Source organism: Cygnus atratus, chromosome 1 (genome assembly GCF_013377495.2).
Source record: "Cygnus atratus isolate AKBS03 ecotype Queensland, Australia chromosome 1, CAtr_DNAZoo_HiC_assembly, whole genome shotgun sequence".
Lineage (NCBI taxonomy): Eukaryota > Metazoa > Chordata > Aves > Anseriformes > Anatidae > Cygnus > Cygnus atratus.
In genome coordinates this window covers 46,930,350-46,949,667 of record NC_066362.1, presented here as the reverse complement: position 1 = coordinate 46,949,667, position 19,318 = coordinate 46,930,350, and the positions used below count along the sequence as shown (strand labels likewise).

At 34.6% G+C, this 19,318-nt stretch overlaps 1 protein-coding gene across 1 annotated transcript in view; it reads left to right on the top strand.

The window, feature by feature from the left end:
• Nucleotides 1-19,318, top strand: part of CFAP54 (cilia and flagella associated protein 54) — a 113,024-nt gene that overhangs the window by 62,403 nt on the left and 31,303 nt on the right. The window contains 15 exon segments of the mRNA XM_035551906.2: nucleotides 342-523; nucleotides 1,128-1,355; nucleotides 1,555-1,778; nucleotides 1,889-2,024; nucleotides 4,987-5,101; nucleotides 6,118-6,270; nucleotides 6,896-7,090; nucleotides 7,794-7,881; nucleotides 8,306-8,512; nucleotides 10,097-10,163; nucleotides 12,593-12,775; nucleotides 14,759-14,845; nucleotides 15,892-16,014; nucleotides 17,431-17,484; nucleotides 18,833-19,037. Of these exon segments, the coding sequence (XP_035407799.1) occupies nucleotides 342-523; nucleotides 1,128-1,355; nucleotides 1,555-1,778; nucleotides 1,889-2,024; nucleotides 4,987-5,101; nucleotides 6,118-6,270; nucleotides 6,896-7,090; nucleotides 7,794-7,881; nucleotides 8,306-8,512; nucleotides 10,097-10,163; nucleotides 12,593-12,775; nucleotides 14,759-14,845; nucleotides 15,892-16,014; nucleotides 17,431-17,484; nucleotides 18,833-19,037 (2,247 nt within the window).

The window sequence follows — 19,318 nt, the reverse complement described above, 5'->3', positions numbered from 1 at the left end:
TTTCAGAAAGGTTCTTGGGAGCTTGCCTCCTGGTGACTTCTTCCTAAAACTTGATAACTTCTAGGATGGTTGTGTTTTGGCTGTGAGGCTGGAAACTATTTGGTACATATTATTATTTTGCTTAAACTTTTTTTCTATTCCTGCTTCTTCCTCATATTAAGTAAAAGCATCTTACATTTTAAATATCATAACCTTCTAAATATGATAACCTTAACTTTGGCATTTCCTAACATTTAAGTATTTAGCTGGCACAGGAAAATCCTAGCTGACTGATAATATTTTCTATTTTATGTTTTGGAGAACTTTAACTCATTTTTAACCAGTGAATGTTTTGTCTTCAGATACAGATAGATCTTCTGAGCACACCAGTAAATTGAGTGGAACATATACTCCTCAAACTCAAATGACAAATGGTATGGAAATATCCATCTTACAGTCCCCCAGAGAATGCAGCCAGTTTCCATCAAATACCATTTTATTGGACCATTTTACAAAAATCTTTCTTCATTTAAGAAGAGCAGTGGTAATATACATTTTCTTATTAAACACTGGAAAAACCAATGATTTCTTATCTTCTGCAAAATGTTCAAGCACAATGTATCAAATGTCAGACATATTACCTATCATAATGCTTATCTCAATCAAATATATAATAATTTAACTGTGTTTTATTTTTAATTTAGTCTTTATAACTTTCCCTCCCATTTTTTGTTAAATATTTCTCAAAATACTTGCAGGTGTACTTTTCCCTTTATAGGTTTTGGTGGATGCCTTGGTAGTGTAGACAGAAAGACCAGGGACCGAAAGGAAAAGCAGTCTGACTACTCTTCCCATAAAACCACCTAAAACCAAGTAAAAATTTATTTTTAGGTGGTGTGAATGGATTTGTTTTCTTATTCTCACACCAGAAGCAACAATTTAAATCAATTATAAATTAGTGCTTCTATGAAAATTTCCAATAAAGTTTTTACAATGCCTTATATAAATTGAAATATTAAGTAATCTGTTATTAAAGATAATTTGTTGATTGTAATTTTGAAAGCTTACTTCTACCTTCTCAATAAAAGAATGAAGCTTTTCATTTCTGTATTTTCAAAGTATAACTCTATTCTGAATGATATACATAGGTTCTTGCTCACCGTGGTGGCCACTGGACATTGCTTCAAAATGCTTGCCGAGAACTTTGGAACTATACTCAAGAATCCCAGTCAATTGCTAAGCATTCCCATTCCCATATGGATGCATTTCCCATTACAAAGGAGTTTCTTAGGAACACCATCTGGTTGCCATTTTATTTGGCATCAGACATGATCATTGATATGATAACTGAACTACAAGCAAACGATTCTCTTAAGGTAAAAATACTGAGATGATATACTCTTTATTATCATGTCTTCTGTAGAGATAATTTTCTTTCTCTTCTGTTATATTCTGATTTCTCCAGGTTATTTTCTGTAACAAGTTTTTAGACAAGCACATTATTTTCTATATAATTTGATTTCTCCTAAAAACAATTTTGTCAGTAACAGGCAGAATAATCTTTCTTCACTGTAGATTGTGGATCCAGAAGGAGACTTCTGCATTCCCAGTTGTTTAGGAGGTATTACTGATGAGAACGGTGGTTCAAATCTCCATCCACAGTCTCCCCTGGATGATGTGAATGTAGTTGACTTGAAATGGATAAGTAATCTGGTTCTTAAAACAATAGAGTTGTTGTATCAAATGAAGAAATGGGAAGCACTTGTACACATAGCTGTACAATTTAACATATTTACACAGTAAGTTACAACAACTTTAACAAATACTAAAAAGCAACATTATACAGTTAAATATACTGTTATTTTGATTGATTAATAAATTAATTAATTGATACTTTGCTTTTTTTCAGTGAGAGATATACAGAACAGGTGATTCCACTGCTGGTGTATGCTCAGAGGCAGCTCCTGGAAAGAAAACAGCAATTCAGTAGCCCAGACAGCCATGAATCTCATTTCATAAAATATCTATCTGATAATGCAAATAAGGTGAACTTCAAATTTCTTTTTTGGATACTGACTCTTAATGTGAACTAAATGTAGAGAAGTATGTTCACTGATTAGATTAATGTGGTTTTCCATAATGTTCATACATTGTGAGAATAATTTAATGAAAATATTTGTTTGAAGTGCATGAAAGGGCTTATATGACATGATTCCAGCAACAGCAGAGGTCTGGACTTGATGACCCAGAGAACATTTCTTCCATACATTGTGTACTCATTCCATATTATAAGCCTAAATCTAATTTCACGGTAGTTCTTGATGCTGCTCTTTTAACCTGAAAACATTTATTTGTTGCATAATCTGTGTGATTAATTAAAATTAAATACAAAGAGATTGCTTTGTTTCTGCACTGGAACACTGTTTTTAAAGACCAAAATTAATCAAATTGAGTTAATCCAAACACTAGCAACACCAGTGAAAAACTTCAAGAACTTGATTATCACCAATGAAAAACAGCTGCTCACTGGAATTTAAGGCTTTATATCTTTAGTAAGCTGCTATTCCCACTGGATTTTTTTTTCATGGAATTAGCTATTAAAAACTAGGATTTTTTTAGCCTAATGTTTATTTCTAAAATGTTTTTCTAGTCAGTCGTATGGTTGATATTTTTGATATGTTTCTATTAGCTAACATACACAGAACTTGAAGGAGGAGGGGAAAATGGGTTTTAGAACTCCAAGAAGGCATCGTTCTGAACTTGTTTGGGGTTCAGGAACCACTGCCTTGCCTAGAGACAACATACTGCTACATAATGCTTGCAAGGCTGTGTCATGTCTCTTGGTGAGCTGTTTCCTACTGACTTCTTTCTGGCCTCACCATTCAGAACATAGTCCTTTGTATAAAAAAGGGCACCACATACCACCAACAAACCACAATGTTCTTGTGGAAGTTATTGAAAAATACTTGAAAGACAATGTAGTCAGTGGTCAGCTAACATGGGTTCATGAGGGGAAAGACCTATTTAATTAGCTAATTTCCTTTTATGACAAGGTTGCCAATGTAGTTGACCAAAGGAAGCTAGTTGATGTGATCTTACTGGGTCTCAGCAAAACTTTTGATACTGTTTCTCATGGTATCCTTCTAGGGAAAAGTACATAATATGGTGGGTGAACAACTGGCTGATGGGTTGGGCTCAAAGGGTTATAGTAAAAGGGGTTACATCAGGCTGGCAAACAGTCACTAGTGCAATTCCCCAGGGCTCCATTTGAGTGCCAGTTCTCTTTAATGTTTTCATAAATGACTAGGATGTAGGACTTGAAGGTATACTAAGTAAGTTTGCAGATGATACTAAATTGAGAGGAGCTGTTGATGCTGTCGAGGGTGGAGTGGCCTTGCAGAGAGATCTTGAAAAATTAGAGGGCTGGACAATCACCAACAATGTGAAGTTTAACAAGAGCAAGTGCTGGGTTCTGCATCTGGGAAGGGACAACCCTGGCTATATGTACAGACTGGGGGACAAAAGGCTGGAGAGCAACCCTGCAGAAAGGGATCTGGAGGTTTGGTTTGATGGCAAGTTGAATGTAAGTCACCAGTGTGTCCTGGAAGTCAAAAGAGCCAGATGTACCCTGGGGTGCATCAAGCATTGCTTGCCAGTTGGGGGAGGTGCTTGTTCTGTTCTGCTCTGCACTGGTGCAGCCTTGACTCGAATAATGTGTGTGTTTTTAGGCACCACAATATAGGAAGGAAGTAAAACTATTAGAGAGTGTCTGAAGGAGTGCTATGAAGAAGGTAGCCCTTCGCATCCAGAGGACAAGACATATGAGGAGCTGCTGAGATCACTCAGCTGGTCAGCCTAGGGAGGAGAAGACTGAGGGAAGACCTCATGGTGGCCTACAGCTTTCTCAGGATGGAGAGTGGAGGGGCAGGTGCTGATTTCTTCTCTCTGGTGACCAGCAATAGGACCTGAAGGAATGGCATGAAGCTGTGACAGGGGATGTTGAGGTTGGACATTAGGAAAAGGTTCTTCACTGAAAGGGTGGATGGGTACTGGAACAGGCTCCCCAGGGAAGCCACTGGGTCATGGCATAAAGCCTGCTGGAATTCAAGAAGTCTTTGGACAATGCTCTTAGACATATGGTCTGATTTTTGGGTGGTCCTGTGTGGAGCCGGGTGTTGGACTTGATGATCCTTGTAGGTCCCTTCCAACCTGGGATATTCTCTGATTCTACACCACTATGATCTGAGTAACGTGGAAGAGCAATATAGTTTTGAAAGACATCTTAACTTACAGAATGAAGACTAATGTCAACTAATAGCAAATAAAGATTGTTCAGAAAAGACAGCATCAAGTTAGAAATTAGGAAGGTGTGACTATGTTTCACAATGCAATGCCATTCAGAGAGACTTGAACTTTCTGTGAATTGTTTCTTTGCTCATGAAGTGATGTGTCTGCATCAGCACAACTAGATGATAAGTACTGTCTGGAAGTTTTCCTTTCTGACAGGGTTAGACTGCTTCTGTTATTTCCTTAAAACTATTTTGGATATCCTTATTCTGCATGACATTGTGCTTTACAGGCAGTGTGCTCTTTAGGCATACTTACACACTTACATGTAGAGGTTCTTTGCAAGCATTTGTCCAGACAAAGAAAGGAGTATTTGCTGAACATCAGTGAGCTGCTCATGATTACAGGAAACACCATAATAGATACAAGTTTAATTCATTAATATAAATTACTTACATTTTCCAACTTCGATCGCAAATTGAGATATATAATTTCACATCTGAACATTTATATGATATATCCAATATTTAGGTGTTGTGAATATTTCACATTTATTGACCTGGTATCGATACTAGTAACGGGACATCAGTGTCTTTGTAAATATGTCCTCTTTTATTTTGTCATGTGACTGTGTGTTTAGATACTTAACTATAAACATGAAATATTTTACTTATTTGCTGAATATTGTTCAATGATCATGAAACAAAACTTGCTTTTTAGATGAGTTGCAGAGACTACATAGGGTGGAATCTACAGCTGCCTGTTGCCCATGCTGCTAGTGTACTGGTCTTTCCTGGATGCATTGCCTACCCTGAGATGAAAAATGATTATACAGGTCAGAGCTCATTTCAGTATCATGAGTTCTCTTTTTTCCCCAAACCTTTTTATTTTTTCCTACAGGATTTTGTGGTTTTGGTTTTCCGTCTTACTGTAGGTCTTCCACCGTTCCTACTGGTTTATTTAAATATAAGGTCAGTTTTGTTTTCAAATTATTATTGTTGATATTTTGGATAGATAATAATGTTGTGAAGATCTCTCCAAATATATTCAAACTGTATCTGAAAGCAGAGAAGAGCAGTTGTCATCCAGACCTACAGTATGTTGAGTGAGCTTGGTGGGCCCAGTTTTCTGTGTGTATTGTTGGATACCCACCAACACACACAGAAGTTAATGTGAACCTGCACTATTAATAATAGAATCAATACAAAAGCTGAAAGGAAGTATAAGGTGATAGAACACTTTTTTTTACCCATAGATGTTGTTCTTTCCAATTGGGATTAAAGCGTTTTAGTCATTAATGGAAGCATAGTTCCTCCTATCACAGAGATGTCAAGGCATTGTGCACAAGATTTTGTGTGGAATTCAACTGAGGAAAGTCATTAAATGGTAAATAATTCTGTATGTAAGAGTAGATAATATTATGCATTCCAGTAGAGAGAGCATGATGGCTTGGTATGTAGAAACTACAGGAATTGTAGTAAATAGGACCAGCAGATATAGTAAAAGGTTTGTTCCCAGACTTAAGACACCAGAATCAAAGTAGTAAGCTGAGCTGATGCATAGTCAGGGCAGATGGAATTCAGAGAAAATAGGTGTCATATAACAACCAAAATGTAACACTGAAAAAGATAAAACTGCTCAGAAGTGTTGTTCCTGATTGTTAATGATTTTTCTTTAATTCATGTTTTTCTTTAATTCCTGTTTGAACAGGGAAACAAAAGTGACAATTCCATTAATATATTTTAGTTTTTAGGTTATGGAATTGTTCAAATACATGTTTTACATTTTTTTAAACTAAAAATGTGTTTATATAATGCAAATTTGTTCTCCATAATTGTTAATTTCTTTCAGGTGGCAGTCAAGCAAAACGTCTAGTTTATGTACCTCTTGATGTGAATGATACGCTGAAATGTTTTAGGGAAACTCTAAAAAAGTCTAAATTTCACAGCAGAGCACTGAGACACAGCAGAAAACTACTTTCGTTATTTCTTGCACACACACAAGGTGAGTACTTCATTGAAGTGTTTCTCACAACAATGAATCATAGAATCATAGAATGGTTTGTGTTGGAAGGGACCTTAAAGATTATCTAGTTCCAACCCCCCTGCCATGGGCAGGGACACCTCCCAATGAATCATGTTGCTCAAAATGAAGCATGTATGAAGCGTATATACAGCTAAAATAGTAAATAGTAAAAGACTTTTCTTTTTTTTTTAATCAGGTTTTAGTTGTTACTGAGAATTAGAAAAAACACAGAATATAAAATTATGTATGAAACTCTTTAAGTGCAAACTCTAAGCCTGATTTCTGTCTCTTGGTTGGATGATATTTTTTTTTCCATGTAACTGTGTCACTTTTCTTTCTTCAGCCAAACCTTCATTAGTGGACTGACTGGCAGCTCTTACCCACTTATTTTCTCTAACTGGTTACGTATTTTTATTTGATTGTGCTCACTAATGAGTTTGATTAGGAGACATACAAACAGAATAAGAACATAGGAAACTAGATTAAAATAGCACACACAAGAATCATATATTCGTTTGAATAATAAGGTGTGGAAATATTTGTGGTGCTGGTAATAGTAGAATACTTTTCTGACCTGGTCATATAAATTGTTTTTCTGATCTAGAAAATGTTGGAAGAGCAATCAGTCAAATCTCTCCAAATAGAAGGCTGGAATTTAATGTGGGAGCTGAACTGATATTTCTACCAATACCACATGATCTTTCTCAAGAAAAATTTAATTTCTCCAGTATGGTTGAGAGTAAACCAATACCACAGTCACAGCTTTCAGTAATCGTCTCTTCCTATGAACAAACAATTGGTAATTGTTTTTTATAAATTTCTGTTTACAGTTAATGTGTAACATCACTCTACCTATCTGTGCTCACTGTTTGTTCCAGTGTTATTGCCCTCTGTCAATTATAACTGTCTGAAAAGTGGTCTCCAGAAATGCACAACCTTCTCTCTTAATTCTGAAAATCTGCATTAGATCCTAAACAAGATACTAGTTGGTTCATCACATCTACAGTTCTCTCTTCTTATGAACAAGCATTACTTCAGTTGTGTTATGCTGATTAATTCCAAATTAAAAATCTGTAATGCTTAAGGGAATCATTTTAATTCCATGACATTTTTTTTTTCTAGGAAATAGGCCATTCATGTTCTGTGCATTTGAGTATGAGAACCCAATTACTTGGTGTCCGTCTTACCTTTCTAGTATGGCTTTACTCATATATTTAAAGCTCAGCCTGAGAATGTTTTCTCAGTCTGAGAAAACAATAATACAAAAATTTAGGTAAACAGATTCGTAAATACATAATGCTCTTGTCTTTAGAGTTAGTAGGAATAAGCAATTGTACATTTGAAGGCAAAACATGCAAGCCTAGTAAATCTTTCTATGATATTCATGCACTGAATAACATGCCAATGCATGTCTACTTCTCATGCAAAATTTGTTCAAGATTCAGTAACTAACTTAATGATGTGACAATATTCTCTCTCATTGATTAAATAATAAATAACAGGAATCCTTGAAAAAAACAACCAGAATGACCTCAAAGTTCAGGCTCTACATGAACTTGGAAATCTTCACTTTTATGCTGGAAACAAAAGGTACACTGTTACTGGAATTTAAAAGAGCAGGGTTTCATTATTTAATTCTTACACACTTGAACAGTTTTATAAATTCATGTGCTGTTTTCAGGTCCATATAACTTTTTTTTCTCTCACTCTTAGCTATATTTTGAGAGATTTTTCGCTAGAAATAGTTCATCTTTCTTGGCTAGCTAATTATAAGATTAAGCATCTCTATGTTTTTAGGAAGTAATATTTATCTCCTGACAATTTAATCTTAGTAAAAGTCTGAATGAATGTGTTGACCACCAATGGTATCTTTGCGTGCTTAGAAACTATATTTCAGTTTCTGACCTAATCAGAATTATTTATATATCAGGCAATGAAGGTAAAATGAAGCCAGTCTTATCTTTCACTTTGGAAAATGTCAGCAATATGATGAGTATGTTTTTTTATGTTACAGAGCTGCTTTTAAATATTGGTGTCAAGCCCTTGATGAAACACTCAACATTGCTGATGCTCTTAACAACTGGCAAGAGTTAGGTTTTCCAAAAAATGCTAAAGACTGCTTTGCAATTGGAAGATCTACTGATATTAGTCAGAAATTTATTTCTCAGGCGGGAATTTGGGGATGTTTACTTGCAGCAGTTTTAGTGGCTAAGATAGCTCAGTAAGTACTTTTAAAAAAATATTTTATATATATATATATATATTTATATACGTATTTCTTTCAAAAGAACTGCTTATCCAGAACATTAGGCAACTTGAAATTAATTTAAAACACTAAAGAGTTGCTATAGAAAAGGCTCAGCCATATAAGAGGAATTTTTCCTTTCAGGAAGAAAGTTGCTTTTTTGGAGAACAGTGTTTGTTCCCTTTTCTGGAGTGCTCATCTTTGACTGTAATTGCAGCTGTATTTCATATGGAGAAATCATTGAAATAAAACAAAATGATAAAAAGTCATAAGCACAAGGATTTTACAGTCTTATTGATTTTCAATTGAAATATCACATCTCCCAAGTCATTGCACATATTAAATATTAATGTATCCTAAGGACAGATTTACTGCCTAAAGTACTCATTTTCTGGTGAATTACAACTAAATGAAATTTGAATTACTGTATGAAAGTCTACCATCAATAAATATTTCAGTACAGTACTGCTTGACTGCTGGTAAAGCACTAAGGATGTAATTCTAAGCTGTTTCTCAATATATCGTACACTATATAAAATGTATGAAATATAAAACTTAGAAATATCCATGCCAGCTCTAAATGACCTTAGAAGCATTATATCATGAAAAGGCAGAGCTTCATCTGAGTAAACTAGATTAGCTGGCAAACAGGGCCTATTAATAACACTGTAAAATATCTGTAAACTGAAGTACCTTTGAAAGCATTAACATGGGTATTACAGCATGAAATGGCATTATGCAGCTCAGTATTAGCCCTCAAGAGGAAAAGGAGTGAGTTCAAGTTGATTCTAAACCACATTTGTGCTCTTCTCATTCTGAGCTATGGTGCAACCTAAGGTTCAGTTAGGCAGGACCCAATCCTTAGCTACTTTTAAAGGTGCTTCTGGCACATATTTGCTGCACTGTGCCTTTATTACTGTTATGTCCATTCCAACTCCTGGTAGGGATCTGGAGGAAGCAATCCTCTCAGCTCCTCCCTCAAGCAGATCTTTTTTACTCAGACCTAACTTGGGCTGTTAGACAACCTTCCCTTGAGTTGTTGTTTCTAGAGCAACTTATTCTCAGACTGTAAGATGCAGATTAAAGGACTGAAGTTGTATTAAAGATTTTGAATATTATAGATCAGAGGAATATCCTAATATCATGATGGTAGTAGCTCTGGTGAGGTAGTTTGTCAGATTCGTTTAATCTAGGTAGACAGCTACCATGTGAAAGTCCATGTGCTGGATACATTAGGCTTTATGGAAAGAAACACATTTTGAGTTGCTAGACCTGCTTTATCTTTCTAGTTTTGGGTGAGATTATTTTTGGTCTTAAATTGCCTGTTTGTCTCCCTTAACTTCAGAGGGAATCTAGACAACTCCCTTTGTCTAGGTACGCCTTAGGTCAAATGATTCTTTGAATGACGTGGCAGAACACCTGTCTACAAAACAGGCAGCTGGTTTCCAATGTGGAAAACATCTAGACTGTGTTAGTATCATTATTATATGAGATAAAAAAGTTTGAATAATTTATATTGATGGACACGTTCATATTTTTTTACAATTTGTTGTACTTTAGGTATATAACAACATCGAATATGAGATTAAGAACTAAACACTGCTATTTTTCTGCTATACTCTTTAAGGTAAGTACAATTTCAGTTAGAATTCACAAATGACAAATTGCTTCTAATATTTAAATCTCAGTAACCCTCTATTAAAATATTTCTTTTCTCACTTTGATTGACTGACGGAAACCTGGAGATCAGAGGTAGTTGACAATTTATGCACATTAGATTAGATGTATTTATTCTGTTTTTTAACATTATTCCTGTACTAAAGCCTAAAAATTATCACTTCAATGAGAAGTGAGTCTCTGAGAAATAATGAAATACCGAAAAGTGAAGATGACTAAAACATTTGGCAGCCAAATATATTTTTCTTCTCTTGAAGTGTTCTGCTCAGGAAGAGGTGGATGGCATCAACAATAGAAGGATGCTGTCATTGATCTGTACAAAGTCTTCACAGATTGTCAGAAATTTTCAATCAGGAGAACAGACTCTTTAGAAAAAGATTTTTTTGGTATTTTGTTTAGCATTGAAAGTATTATATTACTAAAATATCAATTGCATAGGAAGTTTGCTCTAAAAATAGAGGGTAGTCAAAATTATTTATTTTAATTTACAATGAAAATAAGCTTATTAAAATTAAATCTGAAAACTTTCAGAAACAAACTGGAGGAAAAAGAAGAGTTTCAGTTACCTTAAAACTTTCTTTTAGAAGTAATCAGTACCAAATGTGATAATGGAAAAAGAACCACAAGTGTTCTGTCAGTTAGACTCCACTGGGGTCAATGCTAACTCATCCCAATGCAGCAGTAGGAGGCTAGTTGACTTCCAAAACAAACCAATGCCACTTTCTAATATCTTGTGCCAGCCATGATTGTGACTGTTTGACCTGTTTGGCTGCATTTAAAACCTTGTTAATTTCAGCAAAGGGAGAACAAGTTGAAGAAACAGAGGTAAAGGAGAATTTTGATTAACTTCTAGCTCTCTAATTGCAGGTGGTACAAACCTGAACAGTTTTGATTCCTCCTTTTGACAGAAATAGTAGTAACAGTTTGTTGCAGCTGTATAATGGTAGAAATAATTGTGACTTGACTGAAGAGGGCCTGATATTAATTGGGATAGGAGCACCTTGCAGGGTGAGAGTCTTGAAAAATGTAATCAATTACTGTCACTGAACCTTGCCAAGTTCAAGCCCATAATTTGTTCCTTGATTTGGAAAGCTCTTTTATAACCTTATTTAAATTCCACCTCTCTTGTTGACTTTAGGCTTGTTAACATCTCAGATCTGAGTATGTCTAGCATATCATTGCTAATTATGACATGATAAACACAATTGGGAAGGAATATCCTTCATATAGACAATAGGAAGACAATAGACAATGTTAGTTTTCCTCCCTTTATAAGGGAGGAATATTTAAGTTCCTTCCTTAAAGTTCACATCAATTTTAAGTTATATCACTGAAGATGCACTAGCTGACCTAGTTAAAGGCTGAACTAGCCTTTGTTAGTATGTTATGGTCAGATTACATGGCAGAGAAGTAGTGGCAAGGTGTAGCTTGCTGCCTACAATTTTTACATTATACAGGGTATTTATTTATTCAGGAGGATAACAGTACATGCTTCACTTAGGTTAGGCATTTTAGATGAAATTTCCTTGTATGTACAGTTTGAAATACACTGTACTCAGAATGACTTTGAATGCAATCTGTTAAAGGCTGAACTAGCCTCTAATTGGCTTTAAAGAGGCCAGAAGTCTCTCCCAGAAGTGATGATTGAGGTGATTACTCAGCAAGTATTTAAGGATTAGTAAAATCAAACTAGTGCTCTTAGCTTATGGAAAAAAATAAAATAAAAAATAATAATAATAAAAGATTTTTCATCTGATGGAAAACATTTCCCATGAAATATCTTTACCCATCCTTGGACTGGTAAAGAGATGTTTGAATATTTCCCCAAAGCCATCTCGATGCATTTTTCGTCTGCATTTTCCTTGACTATGGAGATAATTAATTAAACTATTAAATTCCTTCTGTGTGCTGATCAGAGGCTTTTCCTAAGAATTATCTAAGAAGTCTTTGTAAGAACCCCTAGCGATTTATTAGTTTTTTTTTCCAGTGCTTCCAGAGATTTATTTGGAATGCTTTGACTTGGAATCTGAGAGAAATGCCATTGGCCTCTTAGGAAGATTTCTCATTACCTGGGGAGTACTGGTTGATTTGTGATTATTTTTCTGCACCTAGATCAGTTTCTCGTTTTTGCAGTCCCATGAAATGCTGTCCGTAGACTAGTTACAACCCTTTTTTTTTTTTCACCATAAAGTTCACACATAAAGCAGCAATCATTTTAGTAAAAGTATTTTTCATGTGTTGTCCTGAAACAGCTGGATACTTTGGCATTGGCTGAGTTTCATTTATAAGTCATTTATAAGTCTAAAGAGTCAGAGGTCTTTAGTGTTTCTTAAATGCCTATACTTCTTTCTACATGTAATTCATTGTTATTATTTTCAGACCCTGTTTAGAGCTTCTCTTCCACACCCTACATCTGATTGTGACTTTGCACAATATGAAATGAATATGCTCATTCCTGGAATAGATTTGTTCTCTGATCGCTACAGAGCTGATGTCTCTACTGTAGTTGCAAGTCTGAATTTCCTTATGTTCGAACTACACTGTGCAAAACACAATTTAATAGTAAGTATTAGTTTATGATATTGTAATTATTACATTATTGTATTGGATATATTTATGACAAACCATGGAAGCTCTAGTAAAATACCTGTATGGTTAGGTTCTGTGGCAACTTGCTCACATTCTCTTATTACTCAGTATGGACTGTTTTCACAGTTGCCCTCTTACATTGATCATGTGGCCATTGCTTCCATTTAATGACTGGCCACTTCCAGTTTAATCCAACTTCTTTCAAAGATGCATACATTGGAATAAATAGATTGAAATACTTACTAGTACTGAAAAGGTGCAATTCTACATCTGTTCCTGTTTGCACCTGTATGCTCCAACTAATTTTCTTACATCATATCAGGTAATTATTTGATACCTCTATAAATCAACTCCTGGCTTGACACAAAATTTCCCAGCAGAAGAGGTAGTTTTCTGCTGCTTTAATGAGAAGAAATCACTTAGGCAAAGGTCCTGCAAGTGGCAGAGACAGTGCAAGGGAGGGGAGAAGATCATGTGGCTGGCAGCAAAAGAGTAAGATTAGGGGGTGAAGATAGGAGAGAGGTTAGAGAGGAGGATGCAGCAAGTTGTTACTCCTTTTCTTTTCTTTTTTTTTTTTTTTTTTTGGTCAGTAAGCCATTCACCTGATTGATTTCTTCTGGAACTTCAGGCTAAATGTCTGTTTTATCTCTGGTTGTTGCTTCTTTCCATCCTGCTTTACCGGAGTTCACTTTGTTATTAAGTTCTGGCTAACTGCCCTCACTATGGGAGATCAAGTGAGATCAAGGAGCAGACAGCTACCTGGAGGCAGGGACATTTAATTTGACTGCTTGCTTCACATGGCATGCACATTTTTGATTCCTTTTGCACTTGCAGTAGCAGAATATAGATCTGGGCCATAGATCATGGTCAAAGCAACAACAGTTTCAGCAGAATGAGAGTTTCATTTCCACTGAATGTTTAATGTGTATGAACGTTTTGGATGGTGGGCACTAAGAAGATTCAACACAAATCAAAATACGTCAGGATTAAAGTTTTATTATAAAAAAAAAAAAAGATTTCAGAGACTCATTTTGTAGAAGCACTTCAAATTGCATTTGGAACTGTTTGGGTACAATTAAAATATTTGCCTGAAGCTTTTGTAATCCAAATTCTGAAGTTACTTTATGAAGAACTGAAAGTGCATTTGACAAAGAAAGTAACAGTGCTGTTAGCGTTTTCCAAGCTCAGGGACATTATAAAGTGAAGAAAAATGTAAAAGCTGAACAATAATTAAAATTTGGAAGCTCTTTCAGTTTGAATAAGCAAATATATCTGTTAGGAAATAATCTGCTATTTCTGAAGTCTTCGATAATAATAAATACAGTGTGTGTTTGATAGAAAGTTTGATTTATTTATTTTTAACATTCATGTTGTTGTCCCTACAAAAGTATTCAATTTGAAATGAAAGTAAATGAATTTGTCAATAAGTCTCATCAACATCGAGTTTATTTTACAACTGGTATCATTTCACTTAGACAATTACTATACTTCATTGTGTTTGTTTTCTAAAGCTCACAACATTCTATTGTTTTGTTACTTATACAGAAAAAGTTATGGCATCAAAATGCAGGCAGTTTTAGAAACCTCTGTTATCAATATCTTTACACTCTTACTTACCAACAGTACAGTAAAAAAAAAACAGCCAAACAACCAAACCAAAAAAACACACAAACTTGAACCAAGAGAATAATTTTGGAGAAACTTTGCATTCTACTTTTTGTATCTCATATAAGATAGTACTAAAGAATTAGGGGTTAGCTTTAGTCAGCTGAAGAACTTCATAAAAGGTTCATCCATCATAGAGCGTAAGAGAAATAGTGGTGTTAATTCTGACGTGGCAGTGAAAGCAGTATTCCTTTATTACCAATGTATTTGTGATCTATAATTGCAAAGTACATTTCTATAATTGTAAGCTTTATGCCATTTATAAGTAGATGACCTAACATTTTCCTACAGATTTTACCATTGTTCACATTACACCAATACTTTGTTTCTGAGATTTGTAAGGACCCAGCTAAATGTATTGAAGGAAGAATCTTCAAGGTAATCAAAGACCCTTTCTTTTTATCACTGCACATTGTATTTGAAATAAATGTTTCACTTCTTTGTTAAATGCAGTTGATTTAGTATTTCTTCATATATCACTACTGTGAAAAGCATTGCTTTAAAGTTCAGCTGATCCTTAGTGTTTCTTAGCAAAATAGATTGTAGAATAGGACAACTTTCTAACTGCAAATATTTATATTCTTAATTTTTGTAGGATGTAGAATTATTTCGATAGTTTTATTGCTGGTGTTTTACAGTGACTGTTAAATACTTCCATCATTTTTTTCTACTTTCCGTTTAACAGATATTAACATTAAAGATATGATCATTAAAGATTTTTCCACCTTAGATCCATACTCATTACTTGATATTTTTTATCTTCTTCCACTGTTCTTTTAAATGTTTACCTAAGTGCAAAACATAAATAATTTATTCGTTCATAATGCTCACTTCCAGACCTGTTGTCAGTATCCTGGTGAAACCATGTTGTCAGACTTCTGGAACAGACTTTTATCATTGCACTAGTGTTTTCACTTTTTTTTTCTTATTTTTTATAATCCCTTTTTGTTTTCTTTTCCAAAAGAATCTAACTTGTAGTAAGAGTTGAAGTGTTACTGGTTTTAGGTATTTTCAGGAAATGCTGATATGGATTAGGAAGAACAGCTGAGTGCTATGAGACTAAGACGAGCAACATCTGTGAAACTGATTTTGATAAGGGGCTGATCTTGGACTGTCACTCAAAGTTCTAACCAGATGAATTAAGATCTTTTCTTCTGTCAGGAGCATGTTTCTGAAGAATGTGGTGGGTTGTTCTTTTACCCTCCTCATTTGTTTAGAGACCCATCTTTGAGATTTCACTTACTCAGTAAAAGATGTAAAAATTTCTTTCCACTGAAAAACATTCTCCATCCATGTACTTTTCCAGTAGCCAAATCTACTTGAAAATTACCTTTAAATATACTGTATTTTGGGCAAAAAGAATAACTGTTTTTGTTCTTGTTGTTTGTTTGTTTTAAACCAAAGCCTCTGTTATTTTTTCACAGATCAAAGTACTTACAGATATAGGATTTTTTACGGAGGCCTTTCATGAACTGTCTTTGCTTAACTGTGGAGAAAGAATTCCATGGAAAATACCGTCAGGGTACAGAAAAACTGAACAAATGAAGGTAAACACCAATAAAGTATAATTTGACTGAACCATAACACTCAGTTCTCTTCATGAAACTGCAAATACTCCAAATCTGCAAGTCATTACACATTCTTAAAAAAAATCCTAAATGTTACAAAAGTAAAATATTAAAATGTAAAATATTAAAAAATATATTAAAAATGAATATATTAAAAAGTACAATGAAAATATTTAGCAAACAGTCTGATGTTTTTAACTCACCAGTGTCACTTTCTTACTTACTTCAGGGGAAGATAAAAACCTGAAGTCTAATGCTTTTCCTTATAGTACAAGCTTCATTACGTTTTCACAAAGTTGAGCCTTAATGAGTTAGCATCCTCACTGTGATTCTACAATCTCTCTCTTCATGGCTACAGTAAGGAATACATTTAATCCTTACTGATGCTAGTGAGGTTAAAATACATCTTTAAGTCTTTTTCTTAATTTGAGTATTGTGTGAAGAGCTCATAGAGTTAGGGTGAGGTCTGGTCAATTTTGTCACCTGACTTAATGAACCCCACCTAATGGGGTTCACAGATGAGTGTTTAGGTAAACAGCAGACAAGGTTCACCATTTGGACTTTGGCTATGGTGTGACACAAATAGAAGATAAGTGCTTGCTGGACTTTTGTACAGCTCTCAGAATGAGAAGGACCCACTTTCCAGGGAATGACAGGGATGGTATAGGGTTACATCTGTCATTGGAGTTAATAAAAGAATTAATAAAAAAATAGAACACCACTGACAGTTATGTGTAGAGCTCTCAGTTAGGATGAAGGCTGGAAATGATCTTTAACTCTGCCTTTTCTTTCCCCTCAGTAGACAGGTTTGTCTCCTGGTGAAAAGGTAAAGGGTTTTTGAGCAGGGATTGGAATTAGGGTTAGGGTTCAGAAAATTGAAGCACATATAACCCAAAGAATATCTGTTGTTTTTATAGTCCTCGAGGGAACATTGAAGTGTCAAGTTCATTTTGACCTGTAGTTCTTTCTTTCATTCCATTCACAGTTCTGTGTGCTGCTGAATAGCAGTGGAGGCACATGCTAAGTCTGGCGTTAGGTTTGGGACTCAGAAATGTAAAGAACATGAAACACAACTGGTGGTTGGTGGCTGTAGAGTTCCTAGAATTTGGAAGAGGATTTTTTTTGGTTAACTCCTCTGCCTTTTTCTTAGCTTGATTCACATTAAAGAGTCCTGGTGAATGGCATAGGAGTTGCAGGGATAGATCTGGGTCTCAGGTTATTGTTCAGAAATGTAAAGCCCATAGATGCCAAGTAATTGTTGGTATTTTCAGAGCCCTCAAAGTATTGTTGGAAATGCACTATGCTTTTCTACTGCTCTGCTAACTTGCTTATTTTATACTCATATTAAGCACATCTTTTTTTTTTTTTTTTTATATATTTTGTCCATTTTTACAGGCCTTACAGAGATTTGACTCCTCAAAATCTCTCTTGACTGTTACAAATTTACAGGTAAAAAAATAATCTGAATATACTAAAATTTGTATGCTATACATAAAGGTTTATTTCACTGGCATCAGTTAGAGATTATTTGGTTCAGAAAATAAATCTTATTAGCAAAAAGCAGTAAATAGAAAACATTATCCTCAACAGTTTACCATTTCATAAATTTTAATTTTTATGACTGACCTCTTAAGGGAGAGGCAACTTTCATTATCGCCATTTTTCAGACGGGAATGGTATTTGTACAAATCTGTGCCTTGTCTTTGCAAAGCATACTGGTAGAATTACTGATGTTTCATCATGATATGTAGGTTCTGTTTTTCACCCTGCTAAAATACCAAGAGCATCAGTCATCTGGCCTTTTAATTTCTATCAGAGCTGTCTTTGTAGGTTTGTTCTAATTCTCTTTTTTGAAAAAAAAAAAAGGAAAGAAAAAAAAAAGAAAGGAGGTGAATCTGTAAACCAGTTAATCAATAGTCATTTCTCTTTGTAATTAAAATTACATGTTCATCCAGATTTTGTTTTTGTTTTTCATTTTAATTGTTTTCTTTCACTTGTTTGTCACAGATCCATTGAGCCCGTAGAGGTAAATGTTAGCAGAATGAGGAAAAGAAGCTGTACCATAAAGACAAACTGCTGAAGTAGAAAAAAAATCAAAACACTTTTCCCTTCCACTTTCATCCCTTTTATTTACAGTATGGTTGTATCTCCTACAACAGTTGATATTAGAAGACAGAAATGAGATGTCTATTTTGACAGCTTTTGATTTCACTTGTTTCAGATTTATTTTGTGAAGTTGTGCTTTATTTCGAACTTTTGATTTGAACACTTCACATTCTGTATGGAGTTCTTATTTGTCCCCTCACGATTTTGCAAAGCTGTATAGACTTTCAGCTTCTAAATTTATTAATCTAAAGTGAGAATGGTAAACTCAAGATAAAGGAAGGATGTTGTAATGAATAACATTTTTTTTTCCTTGCCTCATCTTTCTACTTAGGGTCAACTGTAGCAACAGAGTTTGCTTTGAGTTACAATTTATGAACTGCACATTTACCTCCGTATTTTTTGCTTTACCCTAGCTAAAAGAGCCCTATGAACAATGTAGAAAACAAGAACTCACATAGAGGAATAGATGCACCTTCTATGGGAAAATGGATCATTGAAGCTGTAGCAAGTGCTGCTAGGGGGTGAATTAAGTTTGGGAAGGAAAACATCAACTAATCTATAATGACTAAGATCATATTACTAATATTACTCATGTTAACTGTTGATAAACATAGAAGCAGAATGTGCCCTGAACAAAGAAAAGTGTAAGATATGTCATTTCAAATAGTCCCAATTATTAACTTTCTTGTAGGTACTGGAAGACATATTTAATTGGAGTCTGTCTTTAACAATGCTGCCACTGTGCAACCAACAAATTATGAATAAATTAACCTTAGCCAAAATGCATTTCATCATTTGCCTATCTGCCACAATAAATACTATACCTGAAAAAGTGGAAAAACACATCTATTCTGCCGATAACGAGCCAAGTGGGGTTACAGCCTCAAATGTAAAAGGTAATTATAAGGGTGGTGGAAAAGTGGATGTATTCTGCAACCTTTCAAGCATAGTTTTTTTTCACTTTTAATAGCTGCATATGCATTAAACTGTCATATTTTTAAAAATATTAGATTATTAGATTATTAGATTAATTATTAGATGTTGCTGAACGTATCAGTCTTTTTTTGAAATATTAAACATTAAGATTTTTCCAGGCATTTTAGCCAATATAGCTAATATTACTACATCTGCGTTCCAGTTTTGCTGACTTATTTTGATATTGAAATAGAGAAAAAAG